Below are 19,404 nucleotides of genomic sequence, written 5' to 3'. Positions count from 1 at the left end.
TAAAGCACTTCATACATAAAAACACTACATAAATGTAAACATTAGCAAACAATAGAGAGGTTACCAAACAAAGTAAGGTTTAACCAAGAAGAGGGAGTTAAGGCTGTCTCTATTTTTTAAGAGCTCCTTGAACAACAAACTCCATCTGCTCATGTTCAATAGAGTTGAGTTTCTCCTTCATGACAAAACATTACAAAGAGCCTTTTGAAATGTCTCTGGAAAAATATTTAATTTTTTTATTTAAATGTGGACATTTTTATGCATTCCAGTTGGAAAGTATTTTTGTTCCAAGTGACTTTGAGCACAGCCAGATTTCAGTTCTCTTTGTTACTAAGTTCTCGACCAGTTCTAAGGGAGAGCATTTTTGAAAGCAAATTATTTAACTAGTGGTAGGGATTTCAAACCATTTAGCTGTGAATAACAGATGTTCTCATTTCTGTAGGTTAGGATCAGACGACAGGATTTTGTGGATCTATTGTACTGGATCCCAGGGTAATTCTGATTAATGGTCCAACTTTCTTTGAAGAACTACTAATGGAGCAGTCATTTTATCATCTTTTATATTTCTGACCTTGGACTGTTCTCTTTGAAGAGACTAAAGCTTGCTGGCATGCATGAATCCCACTAATATTGGGAGTAATATCTTCCTAGGGAGAAGGAGAGCTCAGATTTTAAAATACTAATTTTTGGATTACCCATGGATGAAATTTTACCAGTCCTTCATGTGAAGAATTCCCACTGAGTTCAGCCTGTCAGCACAGTGGCAGGCTCTTAGAAAACTTGTGATGCACAATTTTGCATGCTTAACTGAAGTTTTCATCTAGAATTTGCCTTGTTTAGTACAAAAGAAAATTGGAGGGTATTTCAGAGGCAGCTTTAAATGTTCCATTTTTGAGCATTGTCTCCCTATCCCAAATCTGAACTATATAAAGGTCTTGCCTTATCCTAGCCTTTGTTTCTACCTGTAACTTATAATGAGGTATTACTTTAACATGTATTTACCTCTCATCAGGTCATTGATATCCCGAGTTGCAGGAGGAACACGAAGCTGCTTGCATCCTGGCATCTTCTTCCCACCATTTGGGTAAAAATCCAGGTGGCCACAAGTCTGAAGAATCCCTGGAGCTGAAATGCACAATGGATCCTGGCAGATCAATCCCAGGTGTTCTGTAGCCAACCTGTGTGCCAATGGCAGCCTTTCAATCAAAACTTACCAAAGTCAAAGAAAAGATGACCAGCATGAGTGTGAATTATATCAACAAATTTTGCATCTGAAGGGTCCAGCCTAACCATTGTGGGAGTATACTGGAAAAGGGGCCCCGCTGGATCCAAACCTAAATGAATGGAGATACATCTGATTGAGTATCTGTATATCACCACACACAGGTTATGTATGCTATATATGTGATTACATTTCTGCCTTTACATAAAAAAAATTCCATTTTGTGGTCCACAGCTAGAAAAACAGGCAGGGTATTAATAGAAAGCTGACTGAAGGCACAGTAAAATGGTGGCTGCTTGGGTTACTTTTGGGAACAGTGATATAAGAATAGGTTTGGTTTATTGGGGTTCTTTCATCATTTTATTGAAAAATGTGAAATCTTCATATGTTACTCTGAACACGTGGATTTATTTATTAATTTTTATTTGGCAAGAAGTCTATTTTTATTTCCAGAATATCTTGGTTGAAAATGGTGTCCCTTCACTTCAGTGTCAGTGAGGTCTCTTTGGAGATAAAAAAACACAGCTCTGACCCCTATTTCCCTGAGTTGCTTGTGTGACTGCTCACTGTGTGCATGGCTTAGACAAAGCAATGCCTATGCAGAGAAAAGAACTGACTGGGAGAGAAGGAAAGCAGAAAATAGTAAATTTTTAGAAGAACACAATGTGTGACAGTGTCACGACTTGTGTGCCACCATGCTGGCTGGACACTGTTATTTATGACAAAGCAGCACATTGCATTCTGTATTGTATGTTTATAAAGCAGCAATGATTCTTCAGTTCTCTTTAAGCTGAATGAAAATATAAAGTTTTATCAGCTGAAATAGCTGCAGTACCTGTTATTCTTCCAATGCCAGGCTTCCTCCTCCCTGCCTCCCCTGCAACGTGTGCTCCAAGGCTGTGGCCAATGAAATGGATGTTGGCAGGAGAGTAGCCATACTCCTTCTGTGAAGGTTTATGGAAAGGAGAAAAAACCACTGGGGGTGTACAAGTGACACTGCAGCATGTCCCCATGCAGTGCCAGGACATGGCAAGGTCACTGGGTAGTGGAGATGAGTGTTCTGGTGGAAAGTCACAGTTCTGAGTGATGGGATCTCTACCTAAAGAGAAACAATTCCCCAGTCATCTCACTCCTTTTCATTTTCAGGATGTTCATGGCTATTTACCATCTTATTCCAATACACTAAATCTGGGGGATTTAATTTTTCACTTCAGATTTTCAAACGTTTTGAACTGCTGAAAATTCATGTTAGTTTTTCAAAATCAATTATGACACTAAAGCAAGTATTTTAACTTCTGTGGAATTAAAGCCCTTCTATAACATTTGGACCTGCTTTACTGGGTACTTCTTGTTCTTCCTGGCTCTATTGAATCAAACCTAAAGGTGCCACTCTGAGCACAATGTTTATGTGGACTGTGCACGTTCCAGGGATATTTTTTACCTCGAGGAAGTTCACCAGGTACTCCAGCTCAGCCCCCACAATGCGGACGTTGTTGACGGCATCTGTGTACAGACCACTGGAGCCACCCCTCCAGTCTGTCAAAATGCAGTTCACATCTTCATAGTGAAACATGAACTGGTGGAGAACAGAAAAGGAACAGAGAAGGGAATAGGCATTAATTACAGCTGTAGCAGGGCATATGTAAACTGGATTTTGTTTCATTTGTGTGACCAGTGATGACACATCTCCAGTAATTCCTACTGATGCTGAAGATCAACACAAGGAGGCAGAGTGGAACCAGTGCTTAGAGGACACTCACAAGCTTCCTCCAGCTCTTTTTCCATTCCAGATGCCTTGGTTGGCTCTAAGGTACCAACTTCTCTTAATGACTCTACCCCTGTTACCAAAATAGGTCCAAGCTTTATTCTTCAAAATTTTTATGCTTTCATCATCTAAAAGAATTCTCAATTTTGTGCTTGAATTGTTCAGCCCTGAAGTACATAGATTATAACCAAAACATTCTATTTAGATGCTTCTGCCTATAGAACTTTCTGATTTTGTATTTTATTCTGAAACAATTTCATTTTTTAAATGTGCCAGAGTAGAATGAAACCAATCTGCTGAACAAAGCCTTTTGGTTTTATTAGATCAAATGTGTCACTCAAACTGACACATTTATTGTGACCTTTTGCTGAGGTGAGAAAACTCACTCTTTTTTCCCCCTTTATTATTGGCAAGGAATTGAAAAATCAATTTATTATAGCTTTCCCCGTGGAGGTGAATGCAGCAAAAGGGCACTAAGGAGAAGGCTGAATTGCACTGTACTCCTAGCCAGGAACAAGACAGTGGTTATGTGGAACTGGGCTTCACTCTGACTTTTCTGCTCCCTGAATTAACAAGAGAATAAAGGTGCAAATTTTACATGGGAATTTTAAGCCAGATGTGGATATTTAGACTTTCAAATAAAAGCAAAATTACTATTAAAAATAGTTGTACCTACCCTGCAGATGCTTGTTATCCAGGGGAGATCTGCTCCAGCAAGGTGGCCATGGATAATGAAACGAGTTTTCCTGTGCATTCGGAAATTCGAAGCTTTTATAGTTGAAGGATTTGTAGCTGAAATTTTCTGTGCCAAGAGAACCAAGCAACCAACAAACACAAAAAGGATGTGACTGTTCCATCCCACTGTACATTTTGATAATGGGCAGAGTGCCCCAATGGTTAAGGCATAGTTCTAGACCTGGAAAAAATGGGCCTTATTTCTCATTCCTAAACTGCCTTTCAAGTTTCATTTTATCAATTAATCACTTCAACAAATGCTTCGCTTCCTCTGATTAATTGAATTAATGATACTGGCATCTTCTGCACAATGCTTTGTGATATACTGGTACAACATGCCATGTAAGTACAAGATTTTATCAAACTTGGCAATAGAAATGCAAAGATAGCACCTTCTGAAAGATATTATGTGGTTGACTTTGAAACTATACCTAGTTTTCTTTCTTTTTTCCTTTGAAGATAAGACCTTAATTACTTAATTTATATTTGATGGGAAATCCCACCAGGCTTACAAATTCAGAGGCTTTGGATATTTTGGTGTGTATTGAGAAAGAAGACATTATTTTCTTTAAAAGAAATTCTGAGTACTAGCTCTTACATATTTTTTGTTATGGTTTTGTTGACTTAAAAGGGGGATGTCATGCACTAATTAGCAGACATCTCACCTTTGGTGAAAGACTGGTTTGTTAAAACCTCAAAGGCCCTCAGCTGGAGGAGTTGGACTTGTTTTGAAGTGGCTTAATAAACACCTCCACTGATTGTGACTGCCATTTATATAAAACCCCTTAATTCTGGAGCCTTTGACCTGTAATAACTTGTGTTAGAGGGCTGTGATTAATGTATGTTGAAAATATGCCAGGCTCCTCAGGGAGCTGAAATGAGGAAAAAGGAAAAAAAGATAGAAGAAAATTACCATGTGTCTAATATAGAACTGGAGGTTCTCCCAGGAGTCTTATGAGCAAAATATGTGAGAGAAGAAACTGTCCCTACAATTTATTGAATGTATTGTACACGGTCAGCATTTTAAAACAAAGCATTTTCTTACTTGGTATTTCCCCATGTTATTTCTGGTGTAGAGGAGGAAATTTGTGTTCACAGCATCTGGAGAGCTGGGCAAGCCTGCCAGTTGTCTCCCTGGGATCCCAGCCCATGGGGGGCTGTCTGAAAAGCATCCAAGCCTTTGGTAGCAAACTTCCCTTCCTGGGGTGCACAAAGAAAGAGATATTCGTGTTCTGGGAATGTCGCAGGTTCTGCACACAAAGCAGGCAGGAGAGGGTTTACACCAGGAAAGCCAAACAAGCCTGATTTGGATTGGATGGCCCTTCTGAGCATTTTTCATTAAGGGGCTCAGTTGTGCTTGGGTGTTTGAGGTGAGGACTTGAACTTCAGGAGTGGTTCCTGTTGCAACCAGAGCCTGGAGCTCAGCCTGGGGAGCTCAGGATAAGTTTGGTTCAATATATTGTTAACACAGCCCTTGAAACAGGACAATAAAATCTTGATCCAGGGATGAAATCAGCTTTTGCTGTCAGCACAGAGTAATTCTTTAAATCAGTCCTAAACTCCAGGGATTATCTAGATTGTTATTTCTTGTGCAACAGCTCATGAGGGAGCAAAAAGAAACCAAAACATTAAAATAGGTACTTCTGCTTGCTCCACAACAGACATTAAACATCTCCTTTATTTTTTTCATCACCAGAAGGTTTTAGTGGAAGCAATAAAGTGGAATTTGAGTGTAAGCCTAGAGTAAAGCACAGCCTCAGGATGTGTGGTCTGTGCCTGAAGGACCAGTTTCACAATTTCTATTGTGCCTTTAGTACAGTAATGGTGCAAATATGACACGCGGGTGTTGCCATTAATTGTCATCCTTCCACACTGTTATAGCACAACAGTTGTGAAATGCCAAGAAATTTTTATTGCTATTGAAAAGTCCATTCTTTCCTGTCATTGAAGAGGTATTTTGGAAAATGACTATTTTCTTGTTCTCTGCATAGCACGGTGAAGAGTAGGTGCCTAGGCTCTCATTACCAGGGTTGTAGCTACCATGAGTGATTTCAGGGTAGGAAATGTTCTGGAAGAATTTCAGTATCAATTTGCATATAAAAATACCTTTCTGATATCTATTCTGTTTGCTAGCTGCAAAAACCTTTACAGAATTAAAAAGTAATGAGTTAAATGTGGGAAAGACATGACATGACTCAGTGGTCCTAATGAAGAATTATGTCAAATCCACTCCAATGAACAGTTTTTTTCTAGAATATAGATATCCTGGTGTAAGCTGCACATAATTTTTACTCTTTATAGACTTTATTCATGATATGTCTCACCTCTGGCTGCATTGAGAAGAAAAAGAGTAGTGATCCATACTGCAAGCATCTGGAGTGAATAAGAACGCAATTCAAACATAATTGAAATTAGAATCTGGAATTCACCTAAGGGTTCCCTTAACCCATTAAAACCCCTTGCAACTCAGTACTTCAGTCATTTACTGAGTTAGATCCAAAAAAAAGCAGCTCCTCCTCAAAAATAATGAGGTTTCAAAAAAATAGCTTTGGGATTATTTCTGTTTGCCATGGAGATTTTGCATGATCAGGATATCCTTTAGGAATCCTTAAAGATCATCTTCCTTTCCTTGACAAACAGAAACTTTTTTCTCTGTAGAGCTGCACTTTATGGGCATGCAAATTAAATTTTAACAGGACTTGCAACAACATATTACAGACTGAAATTTGTCCTAGGATTTCATAGAAAAGTTACTCACAGAACTGCCATCAATGATTGCATTAAAAAAAAAAAAACAAGCCAAGAACAAATGTAGTTTGTGCTTATAAATCATACAGATGGTCTTGAAAACTCATTTTGATCACTACTATCAGCCATGCATGCTTATCAGCTCTCATCTGCCTGATCACTTAATCACCATCTGATAGGTAAGCACAGGGGTAAACGGAACCCATCATTTACTCCAGAGTGAAGCATGGAAAGTACAGTCTCACTACTACCATGAGCAACTTATCTTCAAAGCAAAATAGATAATTCTTAAAAAATCTAATGTCATGCCCAGACCATCCAACCAGAGCCCTGCATCCCCTGAAATCCATAAAACACTGTTAGGAGCAAAGAGTTCATCCCTGTGAAACCAAGTGCAGCTACAAGCATGTCCTGCTTCCATCTCCTCTCCTCCAGCCACTCACTAAATACCCTGCCCCTCCTGACCATGATCCTTATTTCAGTTCCTTAGATGTCCTTGGCTCCAGTGCATCCCATTTTACCTTGGCAAGGCTCAGAGCAAGGTCTCAGGGTCAACCTCTCTGTTGCTCGTGGCAAACCTTGCAGAAGCTCTTTGAGGAGCCTGGACAGGAGCAGGACAGCTCTGTGCCTGCCCTCCAAGGGCACGTGGCAGAGGGATGCTCACCCTCTGCTGCTCCACAATGCTTGGATTCCCAGCTGCATCTGTGGCTGTGTTGGGTAATGCCAAAAGAGATCTCCCTCCGTCAGCCTTTATCTGAGATAACGCCAACCAGGTCTGACCAGTTGCTACATGACTCCACCCACTTAATGCAAAGTTTCAAACAGGCTGTTATTGTCCTCTATTGGTTATTATTTTTCAAGCTAAAAATTGCTGGGAAGTGTGATGTAAATATTGAAAAAACACAGGGCCTTTCGGGATCAGTGGGGCTGCTCATCTTGGTGCGATGCCGAGTTGAGATTGTGACTTAACATCCCACTGATGGCAGTGGCAGAGCCTCCATCCTTTGCATTCCACCCCTCAGTTTTGATAGAAAAACTATCCTTCCTGGAACTGATCCCTCTCTTAAATACCTTACAGTCTTAGGCAAAATTTTGAAATTTGTGTTTGATATCTAAGTCTACTGTTGCAACATGAAGATACAAACAATGTGTTTTAGGATGAGCTAGCGTATGTTTGCCAGGTTCAAACTGTCAGTTTAGAAAATGCAGAAAGAAGTATGAAAAATTATAAAAAAATTAAATGGCTTAGTCTGTCACTTGTTATTTGTTCATCTTGTAGGTCTCTTATCTCTAATTTTGCTACCAGATGAATTACCTGACTTTTCTTTGAAAAGGTGACAAAAATGCTTTCAAAGAGAGGAGAATAGTTCCTGGGGCAGATTGTCACCACATTCAATCACCATGAATCTTCATAATTAAATTGTATTAATTGCAGTAATTTTATTTTTTAGTGTTTTGATAAAGATGTCATTTCACATAGTACTATATTGTTGTTATACTATTATGTTCAGGTTTCTGATCAGACTTTCCTAGAAATCTTTGTTCCTGCAGGTGTATGTGGGGCTTCTCCAAACTAAATGATTCCATAATTCTGTGTAGGCACAAATGAGAAACCTGCATCCCCACATTTTAATGTTAAACCCTTTGAGGAAAAGGGTGACTACTGACACCTCCTAAGACAAGGAAGGGGAGACTCCCTTTTGGTATAATCCTTTCCACTGACTGATGAGTTATTCCATATCTAGCACACACAAATATGAACTGGGTTAAAGTGAATCTTACAGATGCTAGGTACAAAAGCATTTTCAAGGTTTTCTTTTTTTTATAAAGCTAGCCTTGAAAGGTTGATTTCTTCAGCTGTATATTGCAGAAGCAAATATATGTTCCAACTCTGTGTCCCTAAGAGAAAGTTAAGAATCAAGGCTAGTATGGAGTTCAGGGAGTTCCCATTAATCTCTTCAAGACTAAGTTAGTCCAGTATAGTGTTGAATCAGTCACATTAAAATTGAGTTATCCTCTGCTTACATCATTAAAATCTGTTGTTGGGTTGCAAATTGATCAGTTAGCCAGTTACCCACAGAAGTTAAGTGGACAAAAATGAAGATGCGTTTAAAAGATGCACACACACAAAAAATCTGCTTCCAAGTTATCCTGGGTCATCCTGGACAAAACTGGCTTCAGTGATAGGTAATAGAACTCAGAACTGTGATGTGTGGTATACTCAGATCTCTGATAAAGCATCACATTTGGAAGTACTTTATGTTGTTTCTTATATCATTAAGAATTCATCGACAAAGAAAGGTCAATTCATTAGAATTTAAGGGCCCCACAGAAAATTCATATTTAATCTTACCTACTGATTTAATTCTATTATATATAACATTGGCCCAAACCCTCATTTCATTCTATCCTCACCATTTCTTCAATCTTCAGAAGAAAAGTTTTCTGCACAAACATGTTGCTCAAACTTTTAAGTGAATCTAGTTGATTCAGTAAATTGTTCTTGAATAATTTTAATTCATAGATTTTACTTATGCAGCATATTTTGGTGCCTATGTTCTCAGGGGAGCTCAAGGAATGTGAATAACTCATACCATTAAGAAGGCTTTCTCAAACCTGGTATTATAGTCCAAAACCATACCTGAACCCTCTGCTGCAGCACGGACTCAACTCAATCTGGTGGTGCAGATTTCAGATCACTTAAAGATTCAGTGACTTCACCAAGTTAAAATTAAAACAACAAGATCTTAAAGGGTTTTTGATTTTACCCAAGATGAGGACATCACTGTCTCACATCCTAGGTGTAAATGTGTGCTATGCAATTTTTACAGGTCAATTGAGAACACTGAGAATCAAATGAAGTTTAACTTACCCAGGTTTTTCTCAGAACACATGAAGTGACTCTTTAGGAAGGTTCTTGCTGCCTTTCAGCAGCCAGGGAGACACCACAGCTATCCTCCAGTGTTTAAGACAAGGTTACTGGAAGAGCAAGGTATCCTCATACAACAAACTACTCAGAAGATTTGCTCCAGCTGACAGGCATGAAATGGGTTTTCTATGCTAGTTTGCTAATACCAGGAAAGCTCATAGCTCAGCAGCATTGTCAGATGTCAGCAGTTCTGTGTTGGCTTCTAGAAATCTTTGCACTTTAATGGGGTTAACTGCTTTGGTATTATCTGGGACCTGGGGAGGAAGCAGCAAGCAGCAAAATGCTGACTCTCCACCCCTTAGAAGTGCCTGAGGGTTTCTCGTCCCTGAGCTTGTCCAAGCTGTCCCTGAACTCATGCACAGCTCTAGCACACCCAGCATCCCGTATCAAGCTCTCTGGAATCGTGCAACTGTGAGGAGGATCATCTCCTTTCCTTTCAGGTGTGCAGTGCCAGCTTCATTTCACGTCCCTGTTACTAGGGTGGGAGGAAAGGAACAAGGCATTTTGTGTTTGTCTTCTCCATGATCCTCTTCTTTTCATAGATGACATTCATACCCTCATCTCTGTTCTTGGCTGACTTCTGATTTTCTCTTATATGCCAACATGGGAAAATGATTGCTTATTCCATCAGGCTGGATAAGATGGACATTAGTATTTTGCCCTCCGTTACCAAAACCAGCAAGGAAAATTTCTTCTGTCCTGAAGTTTTATCAATGAATGTGTTTTTGTGAGGGATGAAGTGGCCAAATGTGGAAGAAGGTTCTTTCTGCAGCTAAAACACAGCTTTGTGCATTCTCTCCTAAAATCTCTCTTCTTTAGCAACATCTGTAAGCATCTTACATGATGAGGTACAGTGCACATAATATCCTACAATTCAAAAACGCCTAATAGGGATAATTCAGGCAAGTTATTGTTCAGGGCTGATTATTTTATTTATTTTTTCTTTTCTCTCAATTTTAATTGCACCACTGTCAAGTCTTGATCTAGAGAATAAATTTTCTGGGCAGGGACCTGCCTATCCACGGACATTGCAGGGTGTATAATTCAGTTTTGGGTGTATGAATAATGTGTGAATATTATAGATAGTAACAGTAATGTAAAGGTCACCTTTTCCAATGTGTCAGTTGTAAAAAATTTGAATTTAAAAAATCTTAATAACCAGCAAGTATTTTTCTATTCATTCCAGTCTGCTTGGCTGCTAAAAAAGATATGGAGGGATTGTTATTTATATCTGCTGTGCCTTTTTTATGATCCAGCTTCTAATACTTTTATTGATGCCAATCCCAATGGGATGACTCATAGAACAAAATACTTCTTAGCTAAGGAAAGAGTACCAAATGTTAAGTTCCATTTACTTTGTATTTTAATACCATCTAAACTAACAATCGTTGCATGACTTTTTTGTAACTTTCATGTAAGCCCAAGTCTTTTTCTGATTTACATGGGGTAAGACCTGAAGTTTGTGTCTTAATAAAGAAAATATATTTATTCTTGCAGTTATGTCTTAGTTTTCATCAAAGATAATTTCAGGTGAATTACCTGGTCATCATTTTCTGTGATAAAACACTCTGGTGCTCAGTGCATGTTCTGAGGGCAATACTGAATTAAAAAGTACAAAATAGGGACCTAAGGAATATGATATAAACAGAAAATTTTAAACCTGTAGCAAGGTATTTTAAGTCCTATGGGCACTATGAGCATTGATCTAATTTTTTGGGATGTAAATTACTAAATTACAGTGCAAAAAATGAAATTAAGAAATTACATTAGTTTATACAAGCTGTTAGTCACTATGAAGTGGAAACACATAAGAAAAACCCCAGATGGTTCCATATCAGACCTTGGATGTGATATGGGGCCTGGTGTTTTTGGGTTTAATTGCCATTCTGCAGGTGCTGGCTCTGTTCCATCCCAATCCCATTTCCAACTTCAGTCTGGCACAGGATGTTTCCATCAGGTCACTGTTATGTAATCCATCAGGTCACTGTATTTACACTGGCCAGTGTAAATATATTCTTAAGTGCTTGTGGTGTGGCAACACCTGTGGTGCTTTCATAAAACTTTGTGTTGTTTTGTGGTGCCCTCTGCCCTTGTGACCACAGGTTTGTGTTTGTGCCCCATTGGTGTCGTGCCTGGCAAGGAGGTTTCAGTTTGGAGCTGGGATTTAGATATTTGTTCCTCAGAAAACTCCTGGAAATGCTGACATGAGGAGAAGCAGCACATGGATGGTTCCCAAAGTCTGCTTGGTGCCTCTCACTGGCTTTGCCACTCCCTGAACAAAAGGATGGCTTGCACAGGGAATACTCTTTTATCATATTTGCTGATAAGAGCAACAAGGCTGACTGTAAGCAGGAGGGCTTCTTTATCTTCCTTTTGAGTACTGTTTCTTCAGGCAACTTGAGTTTTTAGTATACTTTGAGAATACTATCAGAATTTTATGAATTTGTTGACCACTACTGGAATTAAATCCAGCAGGTTGGTTTCAATGAAGCACTGCCTTTGCCCTCTGCTATTTTTGGAAGGTCTTGCAAAACTCCTTTGAGAGAAGCCAGCTAATACAGGGTAGACTGTTGAAAAGTATCTAGTTTATAGCATCTTTCTGTAAATAAAGTAATGAAAAGTATCTAGTTTATGGCCTCCTTGTAAATAAGTTAATGAAAAGCTACAAGATGACATCCACTTATTTTGCAGGCCAGTTAAATCAGTATCACGTTCAAAATGACTTCAGAAAAATTGAGCATCATCATTTTGATTTTAAGCCTTTTGGCTTTGAAGTTAAGAAACATTGCTTTTTAAAAATAATTGAAGAAATCAATCATGAGGAACAGTGAAAGGTTTTTAAAGGGCTTCCCTAAATAAGAGTTATGAGGCAGGGCTGCAAAGCATGAAGTCATTTAAGCCTAAGGAATGTGGGAGTGGGATGTTGCAACCAGCACAGCGCTCAACATTACCACACCAATTAGACTTAATAAGTTTAACTGGAGTATTTCACAATGTGAGTCCAACCCAGTCTCTTTTTAAGGGAGCTGAAGTGATTGTCATTGTTGTCACCAAGCAAGGGTACAAGGCTGCACTGCAGTATTGCTTCCAGGGTTATGCAGCTGCTTCAAGGTGCGTATAGCTGAACCTGAGTGCATGCAAATGTCTGAAAAAGCTGTCAGATTTCAGGGATATTTCCGTGATCTGTAACTGCACAGGCACTAAATGCTAAGGGTGAACAGCTGGAGAGTGAAAAGCTTGAGGGCTGGTTTTTGCATGGACTTCCTGCTTCTGAAAACCAGTTGGGTTGTTTGTGAACACATCACTTGTAGGTGATTGCAGCATGCAGGCCTTGATTTTTCAAGGAGCTGTGCCTGTTTTGGGATTATTCAACACTTACATCTTATGAAAAGAAATTACATCACCCTCCTAAAGGGCATTATAACAGCAACGTGACATGCTGTGGAGTTGCTTACCATGAAGTGATTTCAGCAATGCTGCTATGTGTAAAGGAGGAAGTACTGATTATTCTGGGAATTTGCAATACTAGTTATGCACCACGTATGTAAGTGTTTTAAGCAACTATCAGCTGCTTTTCTACCAGCTAGACTACAGTTTAATTTTGTTGAGATTAATGAAAAACACCTAATGGTCAAAGCTAGAATTTTTGACAGTTACCAGAGGTGAGAGTCAAATGACACCTGGGCTGTCAAATGGCAAGGGGAGCCTTGAACACTGATTTGGGATGAGAACATGCTGTTAGCCAGGCCTTGGGAGCCAGGGGTTGCCAAAGTCCTGGGGGCTACTGGCTATATGAAAAGCAGTCAGAGCCTGCATCAGAGGTAATAAAAAGTAAGTTTGCTCCACTGCCTTCAGATCTGAGCCTGGGCATCAGAGCCTGGCCCAAAATGATGCAGCATTTGGACAAGAAATCAAAGGCCATCCTCATCTCAGTTGAGGCAGTTTCATGGGTTGGTTCTGAGAAAAACAGCCCTTTTTTTTCTCTGAAAAACTTCCTGCCAGCCTTGAAAACACACATCAAAGGGATTGTTCTTTACGTACTTGATGTCTTTCCTTTAAGTAATAATTCTCTATTTGCTTTAAAATAGAAAATTTACCAGGTGGTGTAAGCTAATACTTTATTTAATTTGCATTTTATAACACAGAATAAAGGCAATATGGAAGATAAAGGCCTTTATAGTCTTTTTAGTATAACACTGCTTTTAAAATAACTGGAAGTGCATTCACTGGCATGAAATCTTAAATACAGTAAAAATATCACTTCAGGATTCTTTGGTTTTGCCTTTAGAAATTTTCTCTGCTTTTTTGCTTTTATCCCAGAAAGATTTCATATTGAAGCTTTTCTTTTATCCTGCAGCAAAACTCTATAGACAGTAGATATTTAATAATCTAAATTTTTACTTCTTATGCACTGTCTACATGGGTGTCTTTTGACTTGCTTGCTGCACTCTGTGAGTCTGAATGATACACAATCAGATATTTACTGGGCATACTATTTAATGCCATTGAAATGAAGTTGTTCAAGTGATAGAAGAGAGAACTGTCTTCAGACAAGCACAGAATCCATAGTCAGAGAGTGAGTTAGGTATGTGTTTTCAAGATTTGCACAATCCTCCTCACCATTGTGTAAGTGCTGATTACAGGGAGCTCTGGGTTTCAAATAGAAGCAATTACAGCCCTCTCCATCTGCAAGGAGCACTTGCAAGATTGTCATTCACAAAGGCCAAAAAGTCATGGCATGTTTGGTATCCCATTATAAGATAAAATTATTTCTTTCATTAATGATTCATTCCCTCTACCCTATTCATAAAGAAAAAGTCCGTCAATGAACAACTTCAGGACAGGGAGCAGCAGGGAATGGCCATCTCAGTTACTGAACTGGGAGAGGGAACAAGCCCTGAATTCTGCCTTTCTGGGCCATAAATGTTCATAAGTCTCAAACTGATGCAATACATATATCTAGAGAATTGATAAGGAATGATAACATATCTCAAAAAATGACTACTTTGTAAGAAGAATCAGGGTCTCATTTTATTAGAGAGTTCCCCGAATAGCTGAAGTGTCCTTCCACAATCAGCCAGGTGTGGATGTGTAAATACCAGAATCTCTGCCTACCTCTATTTTCAGTTGATTTGCAGAGACACTCTGGTCCCTAATTATGTCTGGTGATTCATCTGCTCCATCAGCCCCAGGAAGGAACATTTTCTGGTTCTCAGGCTGCGGTCTGTGCCCTGACAAAGCTCCCATTGTACAAGGGGTGAGACCCAACCTGCACCACCCCCTTCACTCTGCAGTCAGCTGGGACAGGGAGCTGTGTGGGGCACCACCCCTCCCCAGTCCTTCAACCTGAATGAAAAAAACCCAGCCTACATTGCATTGCCGAGCAGTTCATTACTGCCTTGAAATAGCATAGCCTCTAAACAACACATTAATTATCAGCTTGTCTCATTAGTTAATCCCATTAGACTGGTATATGCAGGCATTTTATCAGCAGAATTGAAAGTAAATTCCTAGGAACATCACTTTTCTGGTTACATTTCCTGTTGTACAGTAGATCAAGAGATAAACTGAAAACCCTCTTGCCTTGGTGTAGGGCAAACTTGGTCTCATTTCTTGTGTTCAGATCAAAGGGCATCTGGTGATGTTCAGGGTAGGATAAATGAAGTGTGTGAGATGGTAGCACAGAGAGAATGCTCTACTTTTACAACCAATTTGCATTACCAGTGTTCCTGGGAAGCCTTGCATGAGCCAGGAATGCAAAATGCCAGGCACTGCACAAGAATCGTGTCAAGATACTTGCAGCTAATCTTAAATTAGAGCAAGAACAACAAAGTGAGCAATCCTTCCCTCTGGAGTTTGCATTAGCTCAGAGATCCCCACCTGAGACACTCCATGGGGCTCAGTCTGTGAGATGCTGTGAGTGCCACAGAAGTATCCCTTTACTAACCCTGGCATTGTCACATCGATTCACCACCTGCCTAAAGGGAAAAGACTTTAAAATATCTACTTCAAATAAATTCCAAGTAGTTTTTATTACCAGATATTAATCTCAAAATTTATCTAAGGGCTTGAAGTACTGCAACACTCCATGACAGTTTAGAAATTATAAAATATTATAGCAGACATGTATTAATCAGAGAAAGAAATCCTTGAATTGAACTTTATGATCTGGGTCTCAAATGTGCTTGGAGTTTCCTATGAAGCTAATAAGTATGATTACAGTTGTAAAAACACCTGTACAAGAGTGCAAGCATTTTATTACTCAGGACAGGATCAAATGCAGATATTTTATGCAGAAGAAAAAAGCTCAGAAGTTAGTAGAGAGGGTCATGAAATTGAGGGCAGTTTTGCATGCACCTTTTAACTCCACTTCAGAGTCATTTCCATCACCCTTACTGCCAGAGGCATCACTGCAATACCCAGAGGGACATGGAGACAAAGGGGGATGATCCTGATCGTGATCCTGATGAGGAACAGTGAAAGGAGCAGGAGGGCTGGAGGCAGCAGAGCCTGACAGTGATGAACAAGCAAAGACTGACACAGCTGGCAGCAGTCATTGCTGCCTCCCCACAGCTGCCAGGAGATAATGGGATTCTCCAGGTAAAACCATGCTGCAGCATCCCTTAGAAAGATTTAAAGGAAGCAGACATGACAACTATTCTGATATTTTTGTCCTTTCATATTTACTGCTTCATGACATTCCTTCTGTGAAGTTTATTCTAGTTTATACCTGTGTTTTATATATTAAATGTTAGAGCTGGTTGAATTTTCCTTTATTAGATGTACTGCATCTTCCTGCTCTCCATGAGTGAATAAAAACATGATGACTTATTTCCTTGCAGGAATCACAGTGAGAAACCACTTTTCCAGTAGTGAATCAGATACTGCCTGAAAATATCTTGGTGCTGTTCAATGGAGCTCACCTTCTACTGAAGCACCATGACCAAAATAAAATAAAATCTGTGAGTTTTGGCAAGTGTATGGCAGTATTTGCATGCAACCATATATCTACAATGTCAGCTGCATGTTGTTGTTAGAGTTTGGGATATAAGGGTGTATCAGTGCATTTGAGATCCTAAAGTGTATCCACACAGTTGGCATATTCCAGTATCTTCTGTCAGGTAGAGAGTTGCAATTAATGTTATTTGAATCCTTGAAGGGTGTAAAAGTTCTATTTATGTACATTCAATTCCACAGGAATAAACCAGACATGGAGTAATAGGATATTTGAATATGTCTGATGTCCTATATCCTATATTTGCTTGAATAGCTTCTGAGAAGCACAGAACTGAACATTTAGTTGAAATAATTGCATTGAAGACACAGTTGGAGACAACTGTGTTAAAAGGATTTAACAGTAATTTAAATGTTTTACTTTTTAAAAGTAGTCTAGTAGGTGAGATAGTTTATCTGGAGACTTGAGAATGATTATACACACTACACTTTATTATTTTTTTAATTGTGCTATTTTGTGTTATAAAATAGAAGGAATATACACTGATTAAATGAGTGCTTTCACTGGTCATGGCATAATTAGAGCCAGGAGCCCAAGTTAAAATTTCTGAGTGTTTCAGAGAGGTGGATAACAGCTGATACTCCTAAATATCCTTCAGTGAAAGTTAAGTAGTTTGGATTTTTTTATTGATGCTTTTTTATTTTTTAATGCTAGGTTACCTCAGGGAAGTGAATTAACAGAACTCTTTATTTAGTTTCACAGCTTTGTTGTGCTCTTTGCACGGCCCCAATCCCTGCTGAGCCAATAATGCCAGCCTTGGTTTGTTTGTTCACCTCTCCTCTGGTGTATCTACATCCTCTCCTAAGCCACTCCTAGTCCTACAACTTTGAGCCCAGCTTGCTCTCACCTCTTCTCTCCTTCCTACACATCACCTGCAAAACATTCCTGAGCTCAGGTTCCTGTGCTGAGCATCACAAGAATGCCCTCAGCTCTTCCCAGGGCAGCTGCAGCCTCACTGCAGGTGATCCTTGCTCCTGCCTTCACCAGGCTCCGGCTCTTCCTGCTGGGGCTGAAATGGGATTTTTAGCTGCTCTGTGATGCTGTGTAATTTGTCTGTGCCATGAGATGCCTGTTCACTTCCAGGTGCCATAAATAAATAGCAATGCTTGCAGTGAGCTCCAATGGAGCATTTTAGCTGTAAGGTCCCTGAGCCTCCAAGAGAAAGGCTGCAAGGGGGTGCTGGAGCTGCACCACCATCACAGAGGTAAATTTGAGCCATTTTGGTGACTATGAATTTTTGAAAATCATTGGATTTTCAAAATCTAGTGTGTTCTTCTGAGCTTGGTGATGCTCTCTAGCAGACAAGTTGGAAAATCCTGCTAATGTGAGTACCTGAAACATGGTGCTGAGGATACAGGTATGGAAGGCAAACAAACAGGAAAAAGAAATCCCTATAATAAGTGATCAAAATAAGAAAACTCAGATTGAAAAAGTCTTTATGAAGGAGTGAAAAAATTATTAAGGGCTTGAAAAAAAGAATAGAAACTGTTGTTTTGGTCTCCTTTTTGTGTACTTTGTGGGGTGTATGCATTAAGGAAGCAATATATATGATATATATGAAGCAAGATATATGATATGTGTTTGGTTATAGAGGTACAGGGATGAATATGAGACAAAGTGAAGTTGTGGGGCTTTTTTAAAAGTTCATTCTGAAAAATCTCTCAATTTCTTGATATTTTCTACCCCATTTAGCTTAGTAATGTCTCCTAGGTAAAGTATGTCTGGTTGTAGAAAGCAGCAGATTTTTTCAATGAGCATCACAACAATCACTGTTATGCCTGGACCACTTTCTCATGAGGAGCAAGTTCGCACTACCACCTAGTGCAATTCCTGATCCAATGCAGCAGCATTATTCTGTCTGCTGTCTTTCTTATTTATAAACTGTTGTGAATAATTTATCAGAAGTATTTATTGACTGTAACATTAACTCTATATTAATGCAAGAAACAGACACAGAACACAATGGGGTTTTCTTCCTATAAGTCCTCTGTAAATAGCACCCTGACTTCCATGCTTTATCTGCCTATTTTCTCTCATGTATATATAGCAATTTTAAGACAGCAATCATTCTGTAGCACAACAGTACACACCTACACCCCTGCTGAATTAGGCAGCTGTGGGTTTATATGCATGAACAGGGGTTGCTTTGTACAAACACCCTGTTAATATTTGAAGTGTGACTTGGAAAAGGAGGGTAGATTGTCTTGATCTCATGTGCTGTGGTATGTAAACCCCCAGTAAATCTCTCAGTTCACAAGAATTAGCATTCTGGTTTTAACAAAGAACAATATGGATTGCCCAGCTAATGTTGCTAATTCCTAGTGTGTAGCTATTACTTTGGTGCTATTCTACTTCTTTCATGAAATAATATATAATTTTAAAAGCTGTGTCCAATAGAAATTGTCAAATGATATAGGAATTATTTAAATTAAATTCTTAAGGGGAAAAAATAATGTTGATCCTTGCTATGGCTATATAATAACACATAAAATAATAATAATGTAAAAAGAACAGACAAGCCCATTGTCTGTTTACAAGGGACTTTGGTGTTTGAGTTTTCTTTATATTGGAATCCTCATTTGTCTCAATGAATTATTTTATATCACAATTGGATATGGTCACTTTTTAAAAAGAAGCTACACAAATTAATATTTTATTTTTCTGTTTAATTCCCCAGCATTACTTTAATGCTTTATTAATAGGAAAAATATAGAGAATATAAGAGAAATAAAGAGAAATAAAATATAGATAATTAGTGTTCAGCAGAACTCTCTGAAAAATGCTTTCTTTAATACTCGCTGTATTTGTCCTTGCTCAGAAATATAGAATATATATTTATTTCATATAAAGAAATAAATCTGTTCACAGCAAGTTCTGGACTAACTAAACTCTGAGGGAACTAGATACACTTTAATTCAATAAGCAAGTATTTTTTTTCAGACCTCCTTTTTTTGTATCCCTTTCATTTGAAAGTCAGATCTATAGAGACC

At 38.9% G+C, this 19,404-nt stretch overlaps 1 protein-coding gene across 1 annotated transcript in view; it reads right to left on the bottom strand.

The window, feature by feature from the left end:
- Window positions 1-6,095, bottom strand: part of LOC102034480 (pancreatic lipase-related protein 2-like) — an 11,655-nt gene extending 5,560 nt beyond the window's left edge. Inside the window, exons 1-7 of the mRNA XM_031063322.1 lie at window positions 6,047-6,095; window positions 4,768-4,922; window positions 3,664-3,789; window positions 2,664-2,798; window positions 2,058-2,166; window positions 1,215-1,334; window positions 1,003-1,125 (exon numbers count right to left, since the gene is read on the bottom strand). Coding sequence (XP_030919182.1) covers window positions 1,003-1,125; window positions 1,215-1,334; window positions 2,058-2,166; window positions 2,664-2,798; window positions 3,664-3,789; window positions 4,768-4,922; window positions 6,047-6,095 — 817 coding nt within the window. The remainder of the gene's footprint in view (window positions 1-1,002; window positions 1,126-1,214; window positions 1,335-2,057; window positions 2,167-2,663; window positions 2,799-3,663; window positions 3,790-4,767; window positions 4,923-6,046) is intronic.
- Window positions 6,096-19,404: the final 13,309 nt, after the last annotated feature.

This window comes from Geospiza fortis, unplaced genomic scaffold, assembly GCF_000277835.1.
Source record: "Geospiza fortis unplaced genomic scaffold, GeoFor_1.0 scaffold1303, whole genome shotgun sequence".
In the NCBI taxonomy this organism is placed as follows: Eukaryota; Metazoa; Chordata; class Aves; order Passeriformes; family Thraupidae; genus Geospiza; species Geospiza fortis.
Note: the sequence above shows the minus strand (reverse complement) of the source record. Positions and strands in the feature narration are given on the sequence as shown.